This window comes from Dipodomys spectabilis, unplaced genomic scaffold (assembly GCF_019054845.1).
Source record: "Dipodomys spectabilis isolate Male_0828 unplaced genomic scaffold, ASM1905484v1 ptg000197l, whole genome shotgun sequence".
Classification (NCBI taxonomy): Eukaryota; Metazoa; Chordata; class Mammalia; order Rodentia; family Heteromyidae; genus Dipodomys; species Dipodomys spectabilis.
The window spans coordinates 10,806,125-10,833,588 of record NW_024870874.1 but is presented as its reverse complement, the minus strand read 5'-3'; the positions used below and the strand labels follow the sequence as shown (position 1 = coordinate 10,833,588).

The following is a 27,464-nucleotide window of genomic DNA, read 5'->3' as shown; positions in this document are numbered from 1 at the left end:
GGAAATAAGTGGAAGCTAGCACTAATTTAAAATGTTATTTCTTTCTATAACTGTTTGCTTTTAACGTATTATAAGTGAACAATTACAGATTTTTCCCTGTCTTCTGTATGCTTAGAAATGTTTAAAATGAGTAAGAATGGGATATAAATCCAGGTACCTAAAACATTATGAAATAAACATTACAAAACACAAAGATTTTTCTAATTAATAGTATAGCAGTATTCACCATTAACGATAAAACAAACCTTCTGCATTGTACATTACTAGATACTCTTGGTCACATGTTAAACCATTACCTGAAATTGGAAAGACAGGTGTTGGTGGTGTAGATATTACTCGAGGGGACGTACTATCCTCTAAATAAAAATGTGCTGTCTGGAAGCATTTTCTGGAATGAAAAGGAAGCAATTTGAATTACTCATTGCATAGATACTAAGATGATATATGAGCTTTTCAAAAATTATGAGGGAAATAGCCAGATTAAAAGTGACTGTGTCCCCAGAAGAGTGGTCTACATCAATTTTGACAAAACACGAGATACTAAAGAATGTTATGGTCTGTATGTTTAGCTCACTGTTATGAACCAGATGCAGAACAGCAATCAGCCGTCAGACATGCTGAAAGCAGAGACAGCCGTTGAAAGCAAGTGGTACCACACCGCCCTCCTCAGTGAGATGCTTTCCTTTAGTACTATATGCCAAAGTGTCTTGCCTCCTTTTACAGTACCACAGTTGAAAAGGATATCCACAGCTCCCTTCACACAGTGACTGTGGCTTTTAATGGCATAATCAGCTACTAGTAAAGGCAAGAAGCTATGACTATGTAGAAGTTGAATGACTCCATGCTAGCTACAGTGGCAGCATCGCGTTGAGGAAAGCTCTCTATTACATGATAATGCGGCAGTGACAGAACTTATGTGTGAAGATAATGAACAGACAATGCCAGGGTTGATTTTATTTCCAACAGATGCCAGCACTGTTGATGGGCGTTTTGAAAATGAATATATTTGGAATCATTGACAACTATGACCTACAGTGGCACCTGAATCTATTTTTCATTCTGATAATAAGAGTAACATCTGGTAAGTGTACAATACAAACTATTGAGAAAAGTAAAGAAACAACTGCTGCTATAAAGTAATACATGCCTCCTTCATTTAAGAAATCTGGATAATTAAAACTGTTAATGACCCTCTTTGATGTGAGATGTTTAATTTATTTAAAGTGGTTAAGTTTAAGCAAAAATACGAGTGAAAATGCCAAGCTCACTTGCTTCAAGTTATTCATCCAACTGACTTATAAGTTATTTATCCTAATAAGTTATTCTTCCTAGTAACATAATATTTGTTCTTCCCGATATTTTTCCATTTGAGATCTTTTCTTGGATAGAATTATTGAATGGCTTCCCACTGCCACTGCAGTGCTTTTCCATTATTGTAGCAAGAGATTTAAGATCTTTCATGACTTAGCCCCCTCCAGTTTCTGTGACTCTATTCCTTATGACTCTTTATCTAGCAGGCTCCAGCCCAACCAATTCTCTCTTACTCCCTTGAAGAATTTCTTTGTAGACCATCCCAGGGCCTTGGTTTTTGCTACTTCCTGTGCCCACCTGCTTCCTACCTCTGGTTGTTACACAAGCCCAAATCCTACTTCCTCTGAGTCCCTGAGACCATGCTAGCTGAAAGTGTCGGTCCATCTCTAAAAGTCACCATCCTTTGCTGCTTTGTTTTTGTGGCATATATCAAGATATGAACACCATGTTGAAAATGAACTTTACAACTTCGGGGGAGGAGGGACGGAGTTAGGGAGGTGGAGAGGGGAGGGGTGGTAGGGGAGAAACAAAGGAGGAGGTAACATTTTCGATAGGAAATGTACTCATTATGTTACGCATGTAACTGTAACCCCTCTGTACAGTATTCTTACAATAAAAATTACATACAAAAAAAGAAAGAAATGAGAAAAAAGATATGAAATACAGGTATTTCTCTATTTATGATGGGTTATGTCTTGAAACTCATACTAAGCTGACACTATCATAAGCTGAAATGCATTCAGTACACCCCTAACCAGATTAACAAACAACACAGTGTACCCTATGGCTCAACCCCACTGCCCACCATTCTGTTAGGAAAGTATTATACTACAGACTATAAGCCTAGAATAAGATTAACATTCCCAAATCAGAGTATGGTTTCAACTAAATGTGTATTGCTTTTGCCATATGGCAAAATAAAAAAAAAAAGAAAAGGAAACTAAAATAGTGAGACCCCTCTGTATTATTGTTAGGTATTTATCTGTTTGACATGTTTATAGTTGGTCTCCCTCATAGGAATAAGGGAGACCAACAACCTAAAGTACTTTGTCCTAATCATTGTCATGTTGGTTGTCAGGGCTGTCATGCCCAAAAGCTTTGCTCAAGGAAGGAACTGTAGTTTGTTTGTATAACTTGCTCATAATATATTTAATGTAACAAACAAGGTAATATTCCTAAACAACAAAGCTCATGACAAAAATTAACTCTCTGATGTGAAAGTCTAGCCTTTATAATCAAACCTGGGAGAAGAAAGAACACTATAATATCTTCCAGACAGGAAATGCAGTGTAGGAGAAAGCCAAGTGGAATGAGCTGAAGCAAAGTCAAAGGCATCCGGAGTTAAGTTCATATCTTAAGAAGTGAGAAGATGGCAGCCTGAATAGGAAAGGGCAAATTGAGAACCACATGTCTCATGATTACAACAAAACATCCAACTGAATGTCCACATAAACAGAACTGAAACAGATCATCCAGAAACAATAAAGCCAGCTCAACTTATCTGTTCATCCATGCTTAACATGGATAAGGAAATAATGATAAGGATTTGGCACATGATCATAACATCACAGAAGAAAAGTCCTGCTGACAGCTCTAAAATGTCATCACCAAGGAAGTGAAAATTTCTTTCAGTGAATCTTAAAAGTTGTACTATGAAATGGCATATGGGACTTAGTGCACTTCATAGCTATGGCAAGAATGTCCTTATTAACATGGTTGACATATAGTTAAGGTTCAGTTTCATAGCTTTGGTGACACTTTTCAATGTCATTTATAGTTGCTCTTTATTAGCTTCTTCCACTAACTCAAAACGCATTCCTTTCTGAAGCACTTAAATATGGGATATAAAGAGTGAGATTCTTGGTCCTGTTGGTATTTATCTCCCTTCTTTATTCACTTACTGGTTCTAGTTTCAAAGTTTATAGATTTTTTTAAGATTATAGGATGTATGATTTGCTAGTAACTAAATGTTTTGTTGTTGTTGTGACCTCAGGGCCTGGGTGCTGTCTCTGAGCTTTTTTTGCTCAAGGCTAATGCTCTACCACCTTTGAGCCTCTGCTCTGGCTCCATTTCTGGTTTTCTCATGGTTAAAAGGAGATGCAAGTCTCATGGACTTTCTTGCCTGGACTGGCTTTGAACAAGAATCTCAGATCTCAGCCTTCTGAGTAGCTAGATTATAGCCATGAGCCGTTAGTGCCCTTCTAAACTCTTCTTAAAACTCTCCAGTATCTAAATAGGGTAAACTGTGCTTAATGTGTTTTAATCTTTTCCTTTAAATTTGTGCTCCAGTTTTATGAACACATGGTAGATAGTTGAGTCTGCCTTGTTCTCTCCTTAGTATCTCTCCTCTCTGCTTTAAACATGTCACTCCTTTTGACCTGACTCATCAATATGTCATGAAAATACATACTTCTCTCCTTCAAAATATCTGAGAGGCACCTTCGCTGTGAAAAATGTTTCTCATTCCCTAAGCAGACACTAAGCATTCCAGTTTCTCTGTTTCCATTGCACAAAACCTAAACTTTCATTTATACCTGTATAAAGACAATTCCGAAAAATACACCTAATCAATCCAAAAGTGATTTTGATTTTCAGATATTATTCTTATTTATTTCATTAAAATGCAACTCAGTGGTAAACTTCTTGTCTATTATGGGAAAGTGTTAATTATTAGGATAATTACCTTGTAATATAGTTATTTTATGCCTATATCTTCATCACATCTTTTAAAAAAGACTTTAAAAGGCTTTATCTTTCCAGAGTCTTAATACAGTATCAACAATATAACAAATACCCAATGCTTCTTGAATTTGGTGGATTTCTAGCAACAAATAAATCCCACCAACAATATGATCTTCAGTGGAATCCTAGATTATTTTCCCTACCTATGCTTGCTTTAAATGAACTTAAAATATAAACACATTTTGAAGGAAGAGATGGGACAGATGGATGGATAGAGAGATTGATGGATTAAGGATATACCAATAACTCAGAGAATGGGAAGAAGGCAGCATCTGGAAGGATATAAAAGTTTCTATATTGTGAAGTTCATTCATTGTAAATAGGTAAATATCAACTCAACCTGCTTCAACGTCATGAAATCTTTGTTAGCTTTACAAATGATTCCACATGGCATTGTTATATGGCATTAATTTCCCAAAATATTCTTATCAATCATACTCAAAATCTTGTAAGTGGGAACAATTAAAATTAAATGGCTTAATTTGTGGGTGAAAACCATCATTAATGCTTAGGTATATTGTACAGGGCCATCTTACATGGCAAATTCCTTTCTACTTAAAAGGCAGTATAGTCCCAGAAAGGCTCCATTCTGGTTAGTAGCTACTTCCAAAGACCCATGAACTTGAATTTAAGCTATGAATTTAAATTCATAGCTGGATGCTAGTGGAGCACACCGGTAATCCTAGCTCAGGAGACTGAGATCTGAGGATTGTGGTTTGAAGCCAGCCCAGGCCGGAAAGTCTATGAGACTCTTACCTCCAATAAACTACTCAGAAGAAGCTGGAAATGGTGCTGTGGCTCAAGTGGTAGAGTGCTAGCCTTGAGCATAAAGAGGCTCAGGGACAGTGCCCAGGCTCTGAGTTCAAGCCTCAGGACTGGGAGAATAAAATTAAATTAAAAATTAAAAAAAGAGAGAATTCATATTTTTAACACTTCACCCAGCAAAACCAACTGCATCCATGGAAATTTTTTTTATAATTCTTTTAATGATGTGGTATATTTTGCTGAATATCACTTTGGAATGTTTTAATGTCTTAAGTTTTAAAAGTGATCAAAACATTCGTTTTGTTCCCTTAAAAATAACTACTTGAAAATCTTCCCTGATGAAGTTATTTTGTCTCTTAGGAACTTATGGCTCAGCTCATGTAAATTAAACCTTAAAACATCTGGAAAACAATTTCAAGGCACATTATTTATTGTATGACAAGATTCAGCCTCCATAGTCCATCTGTTGTGAATAAGCAGTGAATGTCTTCACGTGTATGTGCTAAGTGTTGATAACCATGTCTCTTGCTAATTATCACTCAGCCATGATGAAAAAAGTGATGACTGTTTCAAAGTTGTAGACACAGGTCCTATCAATCACTGGTAATCTGATTATTTAATTTACACCTTTTCTTCACAGTAAGTATTTAGAATCAGAAGCTGGAACTATGTCATTATTATTCCAGTTCTCAAGATCCTTACATAGGAATGAAACAATATGCAGCATGCAGCATTCATTCATAGGCTCCATAAACAAGTTCTTACTGAAAACTTCAAGATGACCCACAGAGTCAACTCAAATGGCAAACAGAAAGGACTAATCTATAGGCAAGGAAAGGACAGGCCCAAGATCATGAGACAAATTCAAGGCAGAACTAGGGAAAGGACCGAGAACAGACTCAGATATTGTCACCTATGTTTTTTTTTTTTAACCAAAGATGATTTATCAGGATTTCTATGAAACAATGGGTGACATTTTGAGTTAGACAAATTAGACACAAAAAGATGATTTGTTCTACCACTTTGTTATTATTGTTCCTTAAAGCCCCGATACTCTTCTCAATTTTGTTGATCATAAATGTAAGAGCTGAATTCTCGCCTCTCAATTCTATGCCACTGATCAACTGGTTTATTTTTATGCTAGTTTCAGATTCTCTTGATTACTGTGGCTTGATTATTGTAGCTAGCTTTGAAAGGAGAAAGCAGGAGCCATTCAGAAAAAAATTCTAGAAGAAAATTTAAAAGTAAAAGTTTGTGGCTTTCCATTTTGAAGCATCTTCTTAGAGATGATACCAAAAGCATAAGTAATGATAGAAAAATAGATGAACTGGAGTAGGTCAATATTGAAAACTAGAGTATTTTAAAAGCTGCCAATATGTAAGACTCAAGTTGCTCTATATGGAAAAAATGCAAATCAGATAACTGGTGAAGGATTTGCATCCAATGTATGTAAAATACTTTCAGCCCAATGATAAGATGACCTGAGTGTCTATTATACAACATAAAAACAACTCAATGTTAATTATAAAGGAAATAATAAAATAAAATTTAAAAACCATTGGATTGTACACTTCAGACAGGTTAATTTTATGATTTATTAATTTTGTTTTATTAAAGATTTTTAAAGAAAAATTATAAACTCACAAAGACTGTTAATAGTAGAACTGGTTTTGGTATGCCATTAGAAGTTTTATACCTTTGCATAGGCTGTAATTTCCACAAATGTCTAAAATGTTTCCATCTCAGAAAAATCATATTGCCAACAAGATTCTACACTAGAGTTTTGAGTAACTCACACGCACTGAAGAATACAGTACCGTGATTCAACACATAACACACCTAATATATAATAATCTAAAAAGATAAATACCCTATAGTGAACATGACCAGGGAAGATATCTAACCATATTTGATGAAATTTAAAATTGGAAAAATTATGTTAAATTTAATCACATTTGATAGATAAAAACATATGCACAAAACAATCAAGATACTTATCTTGTCAACTACTACTCACAAGTGTAATTACCTATGGGGAAAAGTGAATCATCTTACTATGTCTTCAACTTGGAGTTTTTTTTATAATTTCTTCATGTAATACATATGGTTTGATTCATTACTAAAAGAGGATGAAGACTACTCAAGATCTAAGTTTTCCATGAAACATCAAATCAAATGACATAAAACAGTTACTTTCAAGTCTGCAGAAAAAATTCGTAAAGATTATAAAACTTATTCTGTTTTTCAATTTAATAACTATAAGTTACTCAGCCGTGTGTGTGTGTGTGTGTGTGTGTGTGTGTGTGTGTGTGTGTTGGTCCTCGAACTTGAGCTCAGGGACTGGTCATTGTCCCTGAGTGATTTTGCTCAAAGCTAGCATTCTACCAATTGAGCCACAACTCCACTTCTGGATTTTAGGTGGTTAAGGTCTCACAGACTTCCTACTAGCTGGCTTCGAACTACAGTCCTCAGACCTAAGCCACTACACAGGTAAAAGCTAGGATTACAGGAGTAAGCCACTGATACCCAGCACCACAAGGGATTTTCATTAGACTTTTAGCACTTTGTACTGTGAAAAATAACTGGTTTGTATTTCCTACCTTTAGATATTTTTATTATGGATGTCCCTGTTAAATAAAATGCTTTGGCAGGAAAATCAGATAACCAGTAATCATGAAAAGTATGATATCTAAATGTGCTGAGTATTTTTTATAAAGTAAGTCCAATGGGAAGTGAGGAGAAAAAAAAATCAAATGAATGCTGACTGAAGAAATGTGTATGGATCGCATACCATGTGTAAAGCACTCTGGGGCACAGTAGGAAGGAGTTTAGGATTTGTTTTAAACAAAATTGATTTCTAACCCATGTAACCTAACAAAAACATGATTTATTTTCTATTCCCTGAAGTCTACTCCGTTCTGTAAAGGAAGGCAGACATGAAATTGGCCAAGAGAGAGCATTCTGTGTTAGCCAACCAACAGTCGGCTCTAGAGGGCTACATCCTATATGCCTTACTGACACACTCAGCTCCTCCTACTTCCAGTCCCCTTCCCTAGGGTACCACTGCCTGGGTTGTCCTTTTCCTTTTTCTTTTTAAATACATTTTTTATTGTGAAAATACTGTACAGAGGGGTTGCAATTACATGAGCAAGGCAATGAGTACATTTTCTATCAAGCATTGTTGCCTCCTTTGTTTTTCCCCTACCATCCCTGCCCTCCCATCTCCATGACTACACTCCCCCGCACTGCCAAAGTTGTAAAGTTCGTTTTTCAACATAGCATTTTGTCCATCTCATTGCCCTTTTTCTTGATCCTTACTTCCTGAATCTTCTGCCACATCAGATTTGACCATTCTGGCCTCTTGTGATCCTTTGTTCATCAGATTTTAACTGCAATATATTTAGGTTTGTGTTGTATTTCATAGAGAATTGCTTACATTTACTAATTATGAATGTCTTGAAAGCATGACATTTCCCAAGTTTAGGTAATGTAATACCAGATGCCATGCACATTGTCAATGATTAAAAGAGATACTTTTGGAGGGAAAACTGGGAAAATATATTTTAGAGTATCAGAGAGCAGTGATAGGGATTTATATCATGATACTGCTAAGCAAAAAGGAATTCCCTATAGCTCTTCTGAACAAATTCTTATTTAAAGCAAATGTACAATGCACTAAGCTGTGCTCCTTTTTCATTTACAGAAATGAATTCTGGTATCATCCAAAAATCCATTTTCCAACAGAAAACTTTATGCCTTACATCGACTGTATACCTAGTATATCTACTAATTAGTTGTGTGGGCTGCAAGAAAGTTATGATGGGATGCCCTTGAGATGTTTTTCAATGAATTATTAATGACACCTTCAAAGTTATAGTCATTAACTTTGTTCTCTACGTATCTATATATTTTAATTGTCACAGTTTTACTTTTGTAAACAGGCTGTAAGTTTTTATCACTACTCATAGTTGACCTTTGTCTTATACAAATTCACTGTTATTAAAAAATATTTTTATTGTACCAAAATTATGTTTTCTTACATAATAACTTTGAGGATTACAGCAGCTGGTGAAAAGCTGAGATTTAAGGGACATGACAATGTGTAATTAGATGAATATGAAAGTAAAGCTGCCAAAATACCTTATTAAAATATTAACTAATGTCAAAGTTCTTTCATTTTCCTCACAATTCTTTGATTAAAGCACAAGAACAATCAACTCACTTACTCTTGTGCTTTTGTTGTTAGTTATCCGAATAAATTAATGGCAGGACTCATGTAAAATGAATTTTGAATATGCTTTGTAAATCTGTCAGGTGAAATATGGCTAAAATCTCAGTTTCATAAGTTAAAATTTCCAAAACAAACACTCAACTTACCTCCAGTAGATGAGAATACCAACAAGAACCACTAGACAGATAAAAGTCAGGGCTGACACGATCACGAGAGGTATGACCGCCTTCTTCTCAGATTCCAACCCCTCAGCTAGACCAATACGAGACTCATGGCTACTATTACTGGCTTCTGTAGTCAGAGAAAATTGAGAGAGTTGACATTTAACAGGAAGGCAAAGTCACAACACTGTTCAATTGATTTATTATTACAACCTTCATGGTTACTTACCTTTAAATTTTGACTCTGTGATGCAAAGAATGTCTATGATTATAAGCTAATTTAAGTTTGAAAAGTAAAGCAGATTGTTAGAGCTAAGAAAATTACCCAGGGCCAGACCAAAAAGAAACTGGGAAAAGTGGAGGTGTCATGTCAAGAGGTGAGGATAAAATTGCCTGGAAAAGTTGGTTGAAAGGTAAATGGAAGTATTAAAATCAGGAAACAAGCCAGTTAGCAAAAAAGCTGAGCAGGAAAAGCAACGCTACTTACTGAGTCATCATATACAGTCTTGATTTTTCTAAAATTAACCTTAATATAATTATTTTAAACTCTTCAATTAGGTAATTATTAGCAGCAGCAAAGTCTTATGAAGAAAAATAATTCTAGCATAACACTTTATAAATTAAAATATCCTTTTGATCCAGCAAGTTATTATACTTTAAAATACAAGTTAGTCTTTAGTGTTGTTTTGAATATTTTTCTTACTATTTTTTCTATCATAAAATATAATTTATTAAAGGAATATGTATATACTTATTTATTTTCAAATCTAGGTGCAATAATTTAAAAGAAATCTCAATATATCCCTTGGGTTAATTTTTTAAATAGCAAATGTCTATTGTATGATCTCTCAGGTAAATTATACTGTAATTTTGAAAGTCATTGTAACACTTCAAGTTGTTAAAATCAGGTGCATAACACAGTGCTAGTGGCGAGCTGCACTCAATCCCCCCTGCTTGGAGGTGTATTTAGTGGGCAGCTTACAGAATACATGAGAACTGTTCTAATTTGCTCTGCTGAAATTGCCTCAAAGTAAGAGTCTTGTCCACAACCTGTACAAGATCTAAGATAACTATGTTCAAGTTCCCCATCAAAGTCTACCTGCTTTCTATGCTTGGCACATCTGTTTTGCATCGAGTCTATTAGTGGCCCAAGGTGTTCAGAATCAATTTCAAACCTTTACCAATTTGAAAATTGGGGCTGATAATAAATTCATGTGGATAGTGCTGAAATACAACTAGGTGCAGAAAACTTAAGATCTATTGTAACAGCTTCTGTCTGTAACTAGGGAGAATGACAGATAGGGCACAGAACTTCACCTGCTCATATGAAAGGAATTTAAATGACATTTAAAAACATATAAAAGGAATTTAAGTGACAAACAATTTCCCACAACTGCTTGTTCTTATAATTCATGTATTTTTGAGGAAAAAAGTGGAATTTGAGGATGTGACTTTAAAAAAAATCACAAAATTATATAGGAAGTGGAAGATTTTATGTCACATGACACTTGTACATAGTTAACAGTCTTCTGAAAAAATGAAGATTCTATTTTTGTTAGGTCATCAGTAGGCTATGGATATTGTGTGTGGTGTGGAGACTCATGCAGACACTGAAGTGCACTGATGGCGAAAGCAATGCACATTTTCTTATGAAACTGAAAAAGGAAAGTCATTTTACTCGTGATTGTCTTCATGGTTTTCCTATTGTTAACAATCCCAACAGAAGAGAAGCTTGTGGTAATAAATGATATTTATGCTTAGTAGTGTCTTTGGCATCTAGCAATTTACAAACAGTGGTTCATATTGTTAACAGATCCTAAAAACAGTGCAAATTTTGGGCTCCCACCACACTAAATCTTCAGAATCAGATACATGAAAGTCCATGATGTAGATCAATGTACAAAGTGAGAGTATGTAACCACACAGGTTTTCAATGGTCAGAAAATTAATAGCAATGCAATATATGTCCATATATACACACATACAGGTGTGTGTGTATATATATATGTACATATACACTTCATTTACATAAGATGTAGGTATACATATATTGTTATATAGATGCAGTGCATATATATTCATAATATGTGTGATTATATGTGTAATATATACGAGATATATAACACAAAACAGGCAATGTGCTCTAAATACACATCACATTCAGGTGCATGCATTACATGTGCTCACATACAAGCACACACACGGTCTTCTATTTACTTTGTTAAGAAAGCTTTTCAATTGAGGAGTTAAAGTGATAATTTTATGGTAATATATTCTAAGTTCTAGGTATTTTATTTTGTTTTGTTTTCTTGTCAGTCATGGGGCTTGAACTCAGGGCCTGGTTGCTGTCCCTGAGCTTTTTCGCTCAAGGCGAGCACTCTACCTCTTTGAGCCACAGAGCCAAAGTGGTAACTGAACATAAAAGTCTCATGGACTTTCTTTTCCAGGTTGGCATTGAACCCTGATCCTAAGATCTCAGCCTCCTGAATAGCTAGGATTACAGGAATGAGCAACCAGGGCCCAGATCCTAGGTATTTTAAATAAGATGGCATACCTCATGAAGGCACAGATAACTGGCTAGTTGCGTTGTATGCATCAATGAGGAACAACTAGTTGTCTTGATTTTATTTTCATTTAGTCAAAACTAAAATAGGTATTTTGTATTGTACTTGAATACTAGGCACCTAAATGAAAATGACCACTGATATAAAATTTATAAGCAAGATCATTATTTTAAAATATTATGTGTAGCATTTAATTATTACAACTTAACTGTAACACACACTAGTCAAACAATCACAATTACTTGGAAAGCTGCCGACAGAAGAATCATGATTTGGGGCCAGCTCAGGCAAAAAGGTTCATGAGACACTTTCTCAACTCCTATCTATGTGTGGTAGCATGTGCCTGTCATTCTCTGGGAGGATGAGAATCAGAGGATCGTGTTTCAAAGCCAGTCTAAGAAAGAAAGAAATGTACTCATTACCTTGCCCATGTAATTGTAACCCCTCTGTATGGTATTTTCACAATAAAAAAAACACAAAAAAACTGGTTTTAAATGTCTTTGTATACAAACACGAGATTAAAAAAAAAGAAAAGAAAGAAGTCCTTGAGACACTGTCTTGTGGGTGGATGTGATCACAAAAATTATCAAAGGCCTAAATTATGCAGATTTCAGTGAACTCAAAGTAAGTCACTTAAAATAACCATTGAGAAACAGGGCCCAAGGTATGGCTCAGCAGTAGAACCCTACTAAGTACAAAAACCTCAGTACTTAAAAAAAAGGCATTAAGTGACACACACACACACACACACACACACACACACACACACACACAGAGTTATCACACACACAGAGTTATTGTTCTCATTCATGAAAGTATTTTCTAAGATACAGACACAAATGACATGTTTCCAGGCTTAGTTTTGTATTTACTTTTTATGAATCCTGGATCAGGGAATCTAGTATGTTTCAGTCTGTACTCATTTATATATTGCAAGTTTTAATATAATCCCTAGTTTTACATATCTTGTCAATTTTGTACTTGTTAGAAATATACCCTAAGCTATAAATTTCTGACTAAGGAGAGTATTCAGTAAGTGGGTAGTGTGGTTTTGATAGATACAGATACATAAATAACCAAGTATTTTCCCCTAAGCTTGCTTAGTCTTAATTACTTCATTAATTGTGTTACTTCATGATGCTGGATGTTGTATTCATTTGATTTCTCATCAGTGGGAGGACATAATCTTAACAGTTAAATAAATCTAATTAGGATATTAAAGAGAAATGTTTTGCTTCAGTAAACAAGTATAGGTTTGGGCCAGGCGCTAGTGGTTCATGACTGTAATCCTAGCTACTCAGGAAGCTGGCATCTGAGGATCAAGGTTCAAAGCCAGCCTGGGAAGGAAATTCCATGAGACTTTTTCTCCAATTAACCCCCAGGAAACTAGAAGTGGTGCTGTGGCTCAAGTGGTAGAGCACTGGCCTTGTGTGGAAGAGCTGAGGGACAGCGCCCAGGCCTAGAGTTCAAGTTCCACAACTGACCAAAAAAAAAAAAAAAGTATAGGTTTACATATCTATGCAGATGTATTTACAATCTTCCTATTATAGCACAATCTAGTAAATATACTAATATGTGACTAGCACAAAAGATGAATAGATTTCTAATTCCTTTTAAAATAAATCTAAAAGATTTCTGAAAAGTATTGTAATTGAGGATAGATTAACAATCCATATGTGGCAACACTAAAGACTATATGGACCTACAAACTCAGCATTCATTTTCACATATCAGAGTTTAAATGTTTAATCTGAAATGTAATGTTAAATGAGTATCAAATCAGAATACAGAAATGAAAATTTGTCTATCGAAATATATAACTTTTAATTGCTACACTGAGGGAAAAATACACAACTAATTCAAAGATAAAAATAACAAAGAAGAAAAATATCCTAATGATATTGATCTATATTCAAAACCATAGCGACTCACTTTTATGCAATAGGTGTATAAGGTATTACATTAGCTCATCTTTTGCACTGTTAAGGTGAAAATATTTTAATTGTTATTTTAAAAACATCTTATTTAATAAAAGCAAGTTATAAATTCTTATCAACAGTTGCATACTTATCTAGTATTTCATATGCTTAAGAAAATTAAACTTTCCATTTCTTTCCCATCAGTACGTAAAGCATACATCTGTATCATATATGCTGCAAGTAATCTGTCCTAAGAAAACATCTGGCTAATAAACCAATTTGCATAAGACACAGTAACAAGTGAAATGCATTTCTACATAAAATATGCTAGTGTTTTACATCTTGTTATACAAAGCCTATACAAATTATGCATATAAATGACTATTATTCAACTGAGAAAGGCACAGGACGCATGAAAACACAAAGGAAAATGTGTTTTGTTGGTTTACACTGCCCTCTTTAGGCAACACTATGAGATTCAAAGAATGGCAATTTTTGAATCAGAACCTTTGTTTTAAACCTCTCCATCGCCTCTCAAAACTTAGCAATTATTTTTCTTGAAAAAAAAAAAAAAAAGAAGCTTCCTAAGCTGAGGTGAATATGCTGTATCTAAGTCCCTTTCCAATGTGGCAACAGAGGTGCTTTGATCAGACCTCTTAATTCCATAGAATTAGCTTATAACTAAAAATCTCAAAACAGTTTAGCATACCAAAAAAACCGCCCAGTATATGAAAAACATATTATGCCCACGTCATTGCTCCTACAAACAAATGGCAGACTTTAGAATAACCATCAACAATCTATACAATACACTTGCGGATTTTGAAAAGAATTGAAGTAAGGATTGCAAATATGTTGAATATTCACTTCCAAATTGTGGAATAAAATCCTAATTTAAAAGCGGTAAATTGACTTGTTGAAAGTTTTGATTCAAACCAAGATGGTCTGCTGTTTTAACACATCTCTATCTTTCCACAATCCTTCTATTTTAACCTTGATAGCAAGCGGATCGCCATGTTTCATTCTATCCTTTCGGTCATAACTAACCTGCCTCTGAACTGTTGAACACTTCTGAGTGCCCACTAGTGACAGATGATGTGGAGGACTGATGTGGAGATCCGGGAGGGATTTCTGAGTCACCTGCTTCCAAGACCCCATCAGCATCTGGGAAACTGAAATCTGTGGAAGTCTCATTATCATTAAGGCTATCTGAGGCACCTTGCCCTGATTCACTCTCTTCATCGCTCGTCAGAACTGCCCAGGCTTTAGATTCTGGGCTAAGAGGAAGTAGGGCACTACCAGTCTGAATGTCACTGTCTTCCTTGCCATCGCTGGGCTGCTGGATTAGCGTATTTGTGGGTGGTGATAGACCAGGACTTCCGTATACACTAATTTGACTGTCTGAAGTTACACCTGCGACTTTATTTTCTTCTTCAGAATTTTCAGAAAGGGAATATGATACTGGGTCATTCTGATCCACAAGATCATTATCCTGGGTATCTGAGTCAGTCATTACCTTTTCCTGTGATTCTCTATAGGACGAGCATGACATACACTTATTGGTAGATAAGCCATCACTATCTCTGTCATCATCATAATCAGCATTATCATCATCATCGCCATCGTCATCACCATCTTCACCACCACCCACTAAATCAGCATCAGATCTGGCACTATGAATCAGCTTAAAGGTAGCTGTAGAAGGAAGCAGGGACTTGGTTGTGGCCACAGCCCCATCTCTGTTGGGAGAAACAGCTGGAACAGAAATGTACCCATTTCCTACAGGAACAGAACCATCAGCAGATACAAGCATATCAGAAACAACTGTTGGAGTGACAGCAAATCCCTCCTCTGCCACAGAACTTTTGGTGGAGGCGAATACTTCATCAGAATATGTCATCTTAGTTTTAAGTGCACTTGGTTCATCAATTGATAAAACAGGAGTGATAAATGTATGCCTTCCTTCCGGGGGAATGGCCTGGTTAGTCTCCAAATGGACAGTTTGGAACAAAGAAGGCACCACTTGCTGGGAACTTTTGCTTTTAAGCAAAACTGGCCCCAAATACTTCTCACGTGGGTAAGAAACTGTTAAGCCTTGCAGTGAGGCAGAGGGCGTATGAAAAGAAGGCGATACGTCAGATATCGGTACAGCTATAGAGTGCCACATGTTTTCACTTGAAGCAGAATCTGATGCCATGAGATTCAACACTGTAGAACTAATTTGATCAACTTTGGGGGTGTCAACCAATACCGGAGCACTAGCCACATCTGGGAGAGCAGTTTTAAGCAAGGTGTCAACCTCAGAAGCCAGGAAGGAAGGCTGTAGCAATGCTTCTGTGTTAAAAGGAGATGAGGCTTCATAGAACAAGAGCTGGGTTGAAGGAGATAGTACTTCACTAGAAGCAGGGTCAGAGGAGGTGGGCTCTGCATTTGTGCTGAGCACAGCTTTCAGAGAAATCTCACCCAAGGCTCGAGCTACACTGTGTGAAGGTTGAGCTGGGAAGTTATTTTCTGGAGCTTGACTAATCTCATGCTCAAGACCCTTGGTGACTGGATAGGCAAGAGACGCTGGAAGTGTGCCTTTTATGTTAGAACTAGTGACAGAGGTCTCTTGTAAAGACACATTCAACTTATTTACATTATTGTACATGTGTGGCATGACTGTGCTTTCAGAATGGTAAGCCATCCCAGTGAAAGAAGACATCTGCAGTTCAGTCTCATTCTCGTTTAGCATTTCACTTCTAGTAAGCTGCTTAGGATCACCACCAAAGACAGATGTTGTATATGTAAATTCAGCTACAGAAACAGGTGAAGAAACGTTAAGGGCTGTTAACCCATCGGTGTCAGGTGAAATAAATTCATTACCAGAGGACGCTCCCGACCACTCCCCATCACCAGAGAGGGCTTGGGTAGGCTGCTGTAAGGACGCAGTTGGGGTTATAAATGAAGATCTACTCATAGATACGTAGCTAGGGCTGCTAAGGAAAGAACCCTGATCAGAAACATCAACAAAATCATGCACAGGTATTGCAGAACTGTAAGGAACAGAGAGGACGTGTTGGGAGCCCTCATGATGAGAGAAGGCATAAGGAGATTCAGGCCCTGGAGAATGTGCATGCATCATGGCATGACTGCTGGATGGTTCAACTTGAGAAAACATAAGCGTTTTATAAAGGACACCGGATTCGCTACCAAATTCCAATGTCTCCGAAGCAGCAGGAGCAGCAGTCTGATGTGACGTCACATCAGGGTATTGAGCAAGGCTGGGCTCTAATAGCAAATCACCCCCAGCCACTGGCAGAGAAGCATGCAAGGACATCTTATCACTTTCAGCAGCTGAAGTAACTTGTGGGAGGATTTGAGAAGCTGTATGTAGATGGCGATACAATTCACTACTGAAGGAAGCAGAGGAAAATGGAAGCAAAGGTGCACCCTCATAGGAAGACAGGACGGATTCAAATGACACATCAACACTGGGAAATACAGGCGCAACATGCAAGGCCGAATCACTACTTGAAGCAGCAAGGGTAGTGTTGAGGGTCTGATTGTCAAGCAACAAAGGGGTGACTAGAGGAAAGACTTCACTACTGTAGGAAGGTTGAAGAGGTGTCTCACCATTGTACACGGGTTGAGTTGTCTGCGAGTGTACCATGTTGATCGTGGGGACCAAATCATGTTGCCCGGGAGATGGAGTGAAAGCATAAGGCGTTCTCTCAGTTGGGAGGTAGGTGAAGGTAGAATAACGTGGCATCTCCACATCTGTGGCTGAAGGACTCTGTGACACCACGGGGCCTGAAGCAAAGGACTCAGCTGTGGTCTGGGATTCATTCATACGCATCTCAGTGTAATTGGCTTGGAGAATGCTCTCACTACCAGAACCCACATCAGGCTGTGTGGTCACATCTGGGGAGCTAGGAAACCACATACTGCCCTCCATAGAAGGGTCCTTCAGTGCATCTTCTGAGCCTGAAGAAGCTGAATCGTCTGAAGCATTCCTTGTTGATTCTGGCTTAAGGACATCATAGGGGATGGCCTCTGGGGTTTCTGAAGGGAATATGTATCCACGAGATATGTTCTCAGAGAAGAACGGCCTGGTGGAGGGCGTTGGGCTGGAGCCTGAATAATCATCAGATCCAGCATCAAACTTGAAATCAGTCAATAAGCTCTCTTCCTCTCCCAGGTCAGTAGACAGCTCTTGATATTCCGTGATAGGAATTGTGTTTGAAGACTCTTCAGTCCCAGACAAGTTCATCTGGGGGAATATGAGGACACTTTTAGAGCCGTCATTCACAGTCTGTGGTGGGAGTTCAGTCACAGTCTCAGAAGGCAAAGACAGTTCCTTTTCTGTGTCGAGCTCAATGATTGGGTGGGCAGTGGAGTTTAAAGATGAGTTAGGCACATAGACCTTTCCAGAGAATTTTCTTCCTCTCGTTGGAGATCGGTTAGTCTTGGCCTCATTGTATTTAGTCCCTATGTGATTATAGTGAGTTGTGGTAGAAACCTGGGGTTCCTTTTTTCTTATCTGGTTTGTGGTACTATCTCTACCAGGATTTGCAACAGTGTCTTCTCCAGTGTTTTTCCTCCTTTCTCCCTCCTTTAGGAAACACGAGTAAACAGAACATAAAGTTGTAAGAGAAAAAAACTTAATAAACACACACATGCATGCACATGTGTGCATGCACATGCACTTGCACACACACACACACACACACACACACACACACACACACACACACACACACACACACACACACTGATATTCTTCGGTTGTAGAGTCTTGGAAACTTTTAATTTTCAGTATTAGGGATCAAACCCAGGGCTTCATACATGCTAAGTAAGTAATCTACTACTCAAACCATAGCCCCGGTCCTTTTGTTTGTTTTTGAGATAAGGTCTTCCTTACTTTTTTTTTTTTTTACTAGGCTGGTCTTGAACTGGTAGTCCTCCTGTCTTCATCTCCTGAGCAGCTGGGATTACAGAAATGCACCACCAGGCTAAGATTCTATTCTTTCTCTTCTTGTCTCTTTATTCTGTTCTCTTTTTAAATACTGTTTTGTATACTATTTTCTGTTCTGTACTGTGGACTCGCCATGCTTCTATTGTATAACCATTATCCTCTAGGAAAACTACTTAAATTTAATGCAAATACCTTATTTATAGTTGCCTATTATATTTTAGATTGAGACTACTAAATTAACAGTTTCAAAAGTAAGATACTGGAGCTGGGAAGATAGCTCAGTGGTAGAGTACTTGCCTCGCATGCATGAGGCCCTGAGTTTGATTCCTCAGCACCACATAAGCAGAAAAAAGCTGGAAGTGGCGCTGTGGCTCAAGTGGTAGAGAGCTAGCCTTGAGCTGAAGAGCTGAGGGACAGTGCCCAGGCCCAGAGTTCAGCTCCCACGACTGACCTGCCCCCCCCCAAAAAAGTAAGATACTTTGTAGTTGTCATTACAGATTGAATGTAGTATGTACTACATAACTAAGGGACTATCTGATTTTTCCCTTGGTTTTTAATATGCTTTTCTTTAGATATAAGCAGATATTTTAAAGTCAACTTGTCAAAATATGATTCTAGTGAAACTGATTTTCTGTTTCCATTTGCCTAATTCTCATTCACATTAACACTAAGTATTTTATAGCTTCCATTTAACTGTTCTTTATTAGTACTATCCAGGCGGCTGAGCTTTCAGTCTACTCTTAAGTCACTGCAATGGATTGGTAGTGTTCTGAGTAGAAGTCAACAGCAACCCATTACCTTCTCCCCCTCCTCCATTTCCCCCTATCTCGCGTCATCCCCCTCTATCTTCTTTCTCTGTGTAAAATAGTGAATATTACATTACATCTAGTCATACTGTTTAGAAAACTAAATGGCCAAATAAAGTATTTTTGAGTCCTTGTAGGACATGCTTTTTTCAGTATTTTTTGCACTCAACCATTTCTTAGTGCTGTTATCTACTGGATCATCCAAGACAACAGGTCTTTTCTGGCTGTGTCTCTTGAAGAAGAAGAAATGAACAGAGCAAGTCAGTCAAGGAGAACTTGACCAACATCAGTAAAAGAACTCTGAATCTCAAGCAAGTATGAACACATGCATATATTCATATCAAACAGAGAGCTAAGCTTGCTGCATAATTTCAGCTATGTAGAACAGCATTATTTGAGCTTAGGATAAAATATACGATTAATTTAATAATCATTTTTCTCATTAAAAAATTAAGAAAATGTTAAAATTTATACAGATTCTTAAATATTAATTTAGTTGGGGAACACTGCATTAGCAACTCACATTTATTATATAAATAGCCCAAATGTAAGTAAATCAAATGATGAAAATATATAGGTTTGATTTTGCTACATATTTATTACAAATTTATCACTAGTTGTTTTTCCTTATCTCTATTTTTTTTGTATTAAACCAATCAAAGTATCTTCCAATTTGTTACACAGGAATCATACAACTCTAAAGCCTAGCAAGTAATCCAACAATGAATAAGCCAACACTAACTTTTATTAGTTAACATAACAATACCTAAAGTATAAGAAATTATTTCAAATAGACTTTAACATGTAAAACATCTGCATATAAAATGAGGTGATACCTTGATTATTTCTTCAGTTCCAATTAATTCTGGAAAAAGGTCAAGTTCTATAAAATAAAAAACAAAACGATTATTACTTGCTATTTAGCTATTTCAGCCTGGTTGGTTTGCCTTTGCCTAAAAAATCGGAAAAGTAAAACAATAACAGCAACAAAAACTATGAGCTTTAAATAAAACAATGAAAATTCCAAAATTTAATTTTAACACTACTGAACACCACATAAACGTACGTACAATTCCATTCAAAACACTGATTATTTGTCTCCACTCCAATTGCTTTCCCCACACCCTCCCTTTGTCACTGAAACCAGGGAGTAAAGGAAGCCAATGAAAATGATATAACTAAGTAGAAAGGCACTCAGGTAATTTTCACCATCCTTACTAGAATGGATGCAAGTGTATTTGGGGAAATGCTATTTTCTGGAGAATTTGTAGGATCCATTTTCTTCTTTGGCTATCTTTTTCTTAGTTTCTTCTCAGTGAGGATTAGGTAACTCTCTTTTCACTCTTTTTTTTTTTTAAATTGTGAAAATACCATACAGAGGGGTTACAATTACATGGGCAAGATAATGAGTACATTTCTTATCAAGCATTGTTGCCTCCTCCTTTGTTTCCCTTCCCAGCCCTTCCCATCTCCCACCCCCACCCCCAGGGCCAAAGAATTGTGTTTATATTTATACACAGGGCGCCCCATCAGGTACAATGGAGTTTCCAGCAGGTACCAGATCAGTTTGACAGCAGGAAGCAGTGGATGGAAATATTCCTATGCATTCTCCCAAAGGAACCTTAGCTAATGCCAACAACAAAAACAATTCAATAACTAGTTTCTTTGAAGTCTCTTCTTCCCTAACAGAATCAATTTATTTTCAGTACATGGATATCTCAGGGCACTAAAAAAGACCTGTCAACAATTGTTAAGGAAGGCTAAGAGGTGGTTTTCATTCTCTAATAAGGAATGTAGCCATACTGACAATCTCTCTGTCTTTCTCTGCCTGGGTTATTAGGAAGCTAGTAGTGAATGTGAGGGCTTGAGAAATTTTGTGATAATGTTTTTATTGTTTTTGCTTTTATTAAGTCTCATTCCATCTCCAAAGTTTGTGCTCTGCACCATCTTGATGATGCTTTATTTTTAGGTCTAAGGACCTAAAAATAGGTCCAGGACTTGAACTCAGTACCTTATGCTTTTGCTCACTGGCTGGCCTTCTACCAATTGAGCCATGTATCCAACCCCCGATGATGCTTTTTTTCTTTGGTCAGTTGTGGGGCCTGAACTCTGGGCCTGGGCGCTGTCCCTCAGCTCTTCAGCTTAAGGCTTGTGCTCTACCACTTGAGCCACAGTGCCACTTCTGGCTTTTTCTGCTTATATGGTGAACCCAGGGCCTCATGCATGCAAAGCAAGCACTCTACAACTAAGCCGCATTTCCAGCCCCCTGATGATGTTTATGTTCTATGCTTTAAGTATTTACATGTCTTTAAAAGAAATGCATTCATGTAGAATAAATACTTAACATCAACTGAGCTGATGTTATATATTTACCATATCAAGACTTGACTTTGAAAACTGTCCTGAGTTTAGTTGTATTAGAAAATTACTAGGTATTAATAAATATTAAACTAAAAATATAATTCTACACATGAATTTTATTCACCAAGGAATTTCAGCAAAATCTGAAAATGCACCCATTTGCCATGATTTAAGGTTAATATATTTTTGAGTGCTGATAATGGGGCTTGAACTCAGGGTTTGGGTGCTGTCCCAGAGCATTTTTGCTCAAGGCTAGCTCTCTACCACTTAGACATTGTTTTCTGTAGTCAATTGCATAAGAGAGTCTCATTTATTTTCCTACCCAAGCTGGCTTTGAATTGTGATCATCAAATCTCAGCCTTCTGAGCAGCTAGGATTAGACATGAGCCATTGGCCGCCTCCACAGTTAGTGCTTTTGACAACTTAATTATTGTTGCTGTTCGTGAGGCCTGAACTTTCGGTCTGGCGCTGTCCCTCAGCTCTTCAGCTCAAGGCTAGCACTCTACCACTTGAACCACAGCACCATTTCTGGCCTTTTCTGCTTATGTGGTGCTGAGGAATCAAACCCAGGGCCTCATGCATGCAAGGCAAGCACTCTACCCCTGAGCCACCAACTTAATTATTTTGAAGTTACTTATCCTGACAAATTTCTGTGCTATAAAAATGAAAAAAGTCAATAGAAAAAAATCAGTCTTAAATATTAATTCCCTTTTTTTCTTATTACAATAGACTGTGAAAGTGCTTGGATATTTTTATTTGGGTCATTAGTGTTTTCTGTTTTTGTCCAACACTATCATTTACCTGCCTCAATTTTTCATTTTTTTATTCTTCGTTTTCAAACTAAAATGATTTCAATTAGCTCAAATACCAAAGCCTTTGTATCCTTCAAGGAAATCAGTATGTGAGAATCCAACAATGAGATGTCATTAGGCTTAAAACATAGGTAAAAAAATTGGAAAGTTCATGTACATAATAACCTTTAAATTCAGTTCAGGAGACACTACCTAGTTGTCTTGGAAAATCCTTAACCTAGGGTCACTCTTTCAATATATTACAACGCTAATAAGGGAAAATTGTAAGTAAATACTTACTACTGTCATCTATATCAAAATGATAGGTTTCCTGTTAACAGGCTATAACTCAAAGAATGTCAACAAATTTTCATTCTTCCCAGTACCCATCAGAAAGCTGTCTTAAAATTTAAAACATGATCTAACTTCATGTAAAATTTGGAGCTTTACCATGAACAATTCCACAAATAAAATAATAGTTAAAGACAGTCTCTGTCTTTCTTAAGACTCCGAAGCCATACCTGAGTCTGAGTATTCAAGACTCTAGCACCTAAGATCTAGCTCTGCTGAAAGGCATTGGGTTGCCCGCTGACTTGGCTGGGAGTCTGCTCATGCACAGTAATGGATACTTCAATAATTACTGGTTGCCTCTAGTACTACAGAAATATTAAATAGCTAAAAGATGATCCTAATTGATTGAATAGTCTCACTTAAGCAAAATAGACTTTGAAAAGAGAAAATAAAAACTCATGAAAATCTCTATCTGGTCTATCGGATAGTGAAGACCAACACTATGTGTTTTAATTGTTTTGAGTGAATACTTAAAATTCACATTTGCATTACAACTAAACAAAATCAGTTTAAGGTAGAGTTTGTTTTTTGAACACATGTAAGATAATTTTTTAAAAAAATTAGTACATTAGTAAAACAAAAACACAAAGAGCAACACTGACACAGAGTGACAAGCAAATATTATTTAATACTTTGAAGGAAATCAGTTTCACAGGTGAAAAACCAAAGCAATGTAGACTACTATTGTAGTAATTGCTGTAGACTGTAATGTAAGGATTGTTAAAAGATGGTATCAGCAGCATGAGGTGGAATGGAATGAATAAGAGGTAGAGCAATGGTAATGTGGACATACACAATAGAAAAATACACAGTAATGGGGAAATGGTGATGGTTTAATTCATCATGAATTTAAATTGAGTACACATTGTTATCAAAGCCCTATGACATATTATTCAATAGCGTCTTCTATTACTGTAATATAACACATTAGAAGGGACAAATGATCAGCATTACATTAGGTGCAATGAAAAAAATTACACTCATGAGTTCTTCACTTTGCAGGCATATTTTTAGTGGCTTTTAGAAGAAATACATTTCTACTTTGTATTAAATGGCTTCAGCCACACATGGTGGTACATGACTATAATGCCACCACTAGAGAGGCTGAGGAAAGAGGATTAAAGTTTGAGGTTATCCTATAGGCCACATAGTGAGTTTGAGCTATCCTGACCTGCATACAACACCTTGTCTCAAAAATAAATAGATGAATAAAAGGATAGCTGCTGGTGGCTCAGGCCTATACCCCTAGTTACTCAGGAGGCTGAGATCTGAGGAAGGGTTGTGGTTCAAAGCCAGCCTGGACAGGAAAGGCTGTGAGACTCTTATCTCCAATAAGCCACCAGAAAACTGGAAGTGGTGCTGTAGCTCAAGTGGTAAAGTGCATGCCTTGAGCTGAAGAGCTGAGGGACAGCCCCCAGGCCCAGAGTTCAAGCCCCATGGCCGACAAATTTTTAAAGAAAAGGATGAAAAGAAAAACAATTAAGACTGCCTTGAGAAATGTAAATTAGTTTCTCAATATAAATTTATTTAATACACATTAATAAATATATTAAGATGTATAAATAAATAGGATATCAAATGATCAACCTTAATGCACAATTTAATCAAATTAATTTGGAAGACTGAACTTTTCTCATATACTGAATAGAATGCTTTAAATCTCTGAGAGAATAAGGATGATTATAAGCTATCGCCAGCATTTCAGTTTAACAAATAAACAAACAATACAGTATTTAAAAGACAACAGCTTAGCCTAAATAATAATAGTTCAATGTGATATATTATTACCAATATAATGGAACCACATATTTTACAGAATAAAATGATTCTAAAAAAAAAATATATATATATATAACATTGCTGGGTGTCAGTGGTTCATGCTTGTAATTCTAGATCCTCAAGAGGCTGAGACCCAAGGATCACTTTTCTATGCCAACCCAGGCAGAAAAGTCCATGAGACTCTTACCTCCAATTGACTAGTAAAAACCAGAAGCGGATGTGTGGCTCAAGTGGTAAGCACCAGTTGTGAGTGATATAGCTGGGCAAGAGTATGAGGCCCTGAGTTCAAACCCCAGTAATACCAACAACACCACACCACACACACACACACACACACACACACAGAGTCACTACTTACACAGCATAGATTAAGCAGAAAACTAAATTTCTACATTAGGTACATAAATAATAAGATTGACTAATCTTATACTTACTAAAGTATAAACTAGTAATGGCCAAGACTTTCACAGTGATGTGTCTATTGTAGAACTAATATTTAAGATAATGTATTTTCCACACTGAATTTTTAAAAATCTATATTTTGTATATAGATACTTAATGAAATGCTGTTCAATACTTTAAAATCAGGAAGAAGGAATTCCAAATAAGCTAATATTTTATTTAAAAAGAAAAAGAAAACTGCATATTTTAGGTAACATGCTTTGGATGGAGGAATTTTTCATAAGAATATTCAGAGTATGCTGGGCTTTTAATAGAAATATCATTTCAAAATTTCAAGTTAAATGCCATTTTCACTAAAGCAGCATTAGGGTAAAGAACTTTTTACAAGACTAAGACATCCATGAAGATTAACTAGTAGTCCAAGCTAACTTCTCGTTATAACAATGTTCAACAGTGTCCCGGACCTTTGAATAAATAGAAATTAAATTAAGTTATAACACTTAGTATTTTTGTAAAAAAGCAAAAACACTACAAATGATTTAAGAAGGCCATACTTGGTGCTGATGAAGACTCACATCAAACAAATCACTCAGATTCAACTTCTGTAGAAAATAGAGATTTGATCTCATTTTCTTCATATGCAATAAGTTTACAAAAAATAATAAAAATACTCAGAAAGATGAAAATTCTGACAGTGACTAAGAAAAGAAAGTAAAATGAAGTAAACATTTTAAATAAATTTCTTGAACATTGTTCAATCTACATAAATTAGAGTCACATAATTGACCTGAGATTGTAAATTTAAATGACTATATTCATTATACTAATGAATACTATATTATACTATACAGACAAGAGTAGAGAATGTATTTTTACATGCCATATTTTATTCTGTTCACATATAGTAGTGGTTGACATGGTAAATGTTATACTAATGTGACTTCCTAAGTAAATCAATATGGGAGAATGTAGGGTACTGTCATTCAATGGGGTAGCATGGTTTATCATAGATATAATTATGATGAATCACTTTGATATTATTCATAGCAAAGTTGTGTTAATGTTTTAGTGAAAGACTCACCATGAGGATGAGCACAACATGTTTATGTATTATGTGCATTTAGTAGTGTATATGCATTCAGGTACACTCTTTGATTCTGTCCATTGAAAACTGCTTATGCTAGCCAGGCATCATCATGCATCCCTGTAATTCTAGCACTTCAGAGATAGAGACCAAAGGATCACAAGTTCAAGACAAGTGTGAGTTAGGTAGCATGACCTGGCTCAAACCCAGACAAACGATATGAAATAAGCAAAAAAATCCTCTAAAACATGAACCAACAACAATGAACAAAAAGGCAACCAGAAAGTTTATAATAATGAAAGGAAAACTTCAAATGTTCAAAGTATCATATTGTGGTGTTTACCATTTGATTATTGCATATGCTTTGAGATCAAAAGGTGTTCCCCCCAAAATTAGAAAAAGGTCATGCAAATACACACAATTAGAAAAACCTTATGTTTTTGTTGAATACTGTCAAATCAACACAAAAGCACCCTTACCAAATTATAAAAAGTGGGTAAAGGTGATCTGTTGACATGCTTTGCATAGATATGTCTAAGCAGCACATGCGATCCTAGGATCATATATATATACTTACTACAAAGTGCTTTGGGAGCTGAAAAAAGAAATAAGCACAAATAAAACCAACTGGCTTTCCCCACATTTTTAAGTGTGTATCAATTGTGTCAAAGGTTTTTTTAAAAAAGAATCAGAAATCAATTCTTCATTATCTACAATAACCATCTCAATAGTCATGTAGCAATTAAGACTTCATTGACTTTATAAACCTTTTAAATGGGTTTCCTTGCTCTTGTTTTACATATGAAGAACACCAATGTAACAAAAAAAATTGGACACATGGGGAGAGGATGGGTGGACAAATGGAGGGAGGACAGGTGGACAAATAGTGTCATAATATTCAATATACACATGTGAAAGTGGAGCCAGGTCGTTTGTGGGGCTGGGACAGAGGGAACGATGAAAAGGCGGCACTGATCACGATGCATTGTCCTCACAGACACGTTGAACTGAAACCTCTTCGTACACTTACTCCAAGATAGTAAAATATGTTAAAATATTAAATAAGTCACTCACACAATATCATCCATTCACTCATACATCATTTTGAATTTGCAGCACACTATGAATTCTTTTTAAAAATTGCACTGTTCAGAGAGGGAACAAAAAGAATTAGTTGGTTATCTTGAAAGAGATTTGCTGAACAAAAAGTAGGGCAATGTGTCACCAAATACTGTAGATC

At 36.3% G+C, this 27,464-nt stretch overlaps 1 protein-coding gene across 3 annotated transcripts in view; it reads right to left on the bottom strand.

Annotated features, from left to right (window-relative positions):
• Positions 1-27,464, bottom strand: part of Ptprz1 (protein tyrosine phosphatase receptor type Z1) — a 158,988-nt gene that overhangs the window by 28,691 nt on the left and 102,833 nt on the right. For 2 of the 3 annotated variants that reach the window (XM_042695883.1, XM_042695884.1), the window contains exons 11-14: positions 20,293-20,339; positions 17,309-18,287; positions 9,196-9,340; positions 297-388 (exon numbers count right to left, since the gene is read on the bottom strand). In XM_042695883.1, coding sequence (XP_042551817.1) covers positions 297-388; positions 9,196-9,340; positions 17,309-18,287; positions 20,293-20,339 — 1,263 coding nt within the window. Of the gene's footprint in view, positions 1-296; positions 389-9,195; positions 9,341-14,740; positions 18,288-20,292; positions 20,340-27,464 lie in introns of all 3 variants that reach the window. The other variant, XM_042695882.1, reaches the window with a different exon arrangement.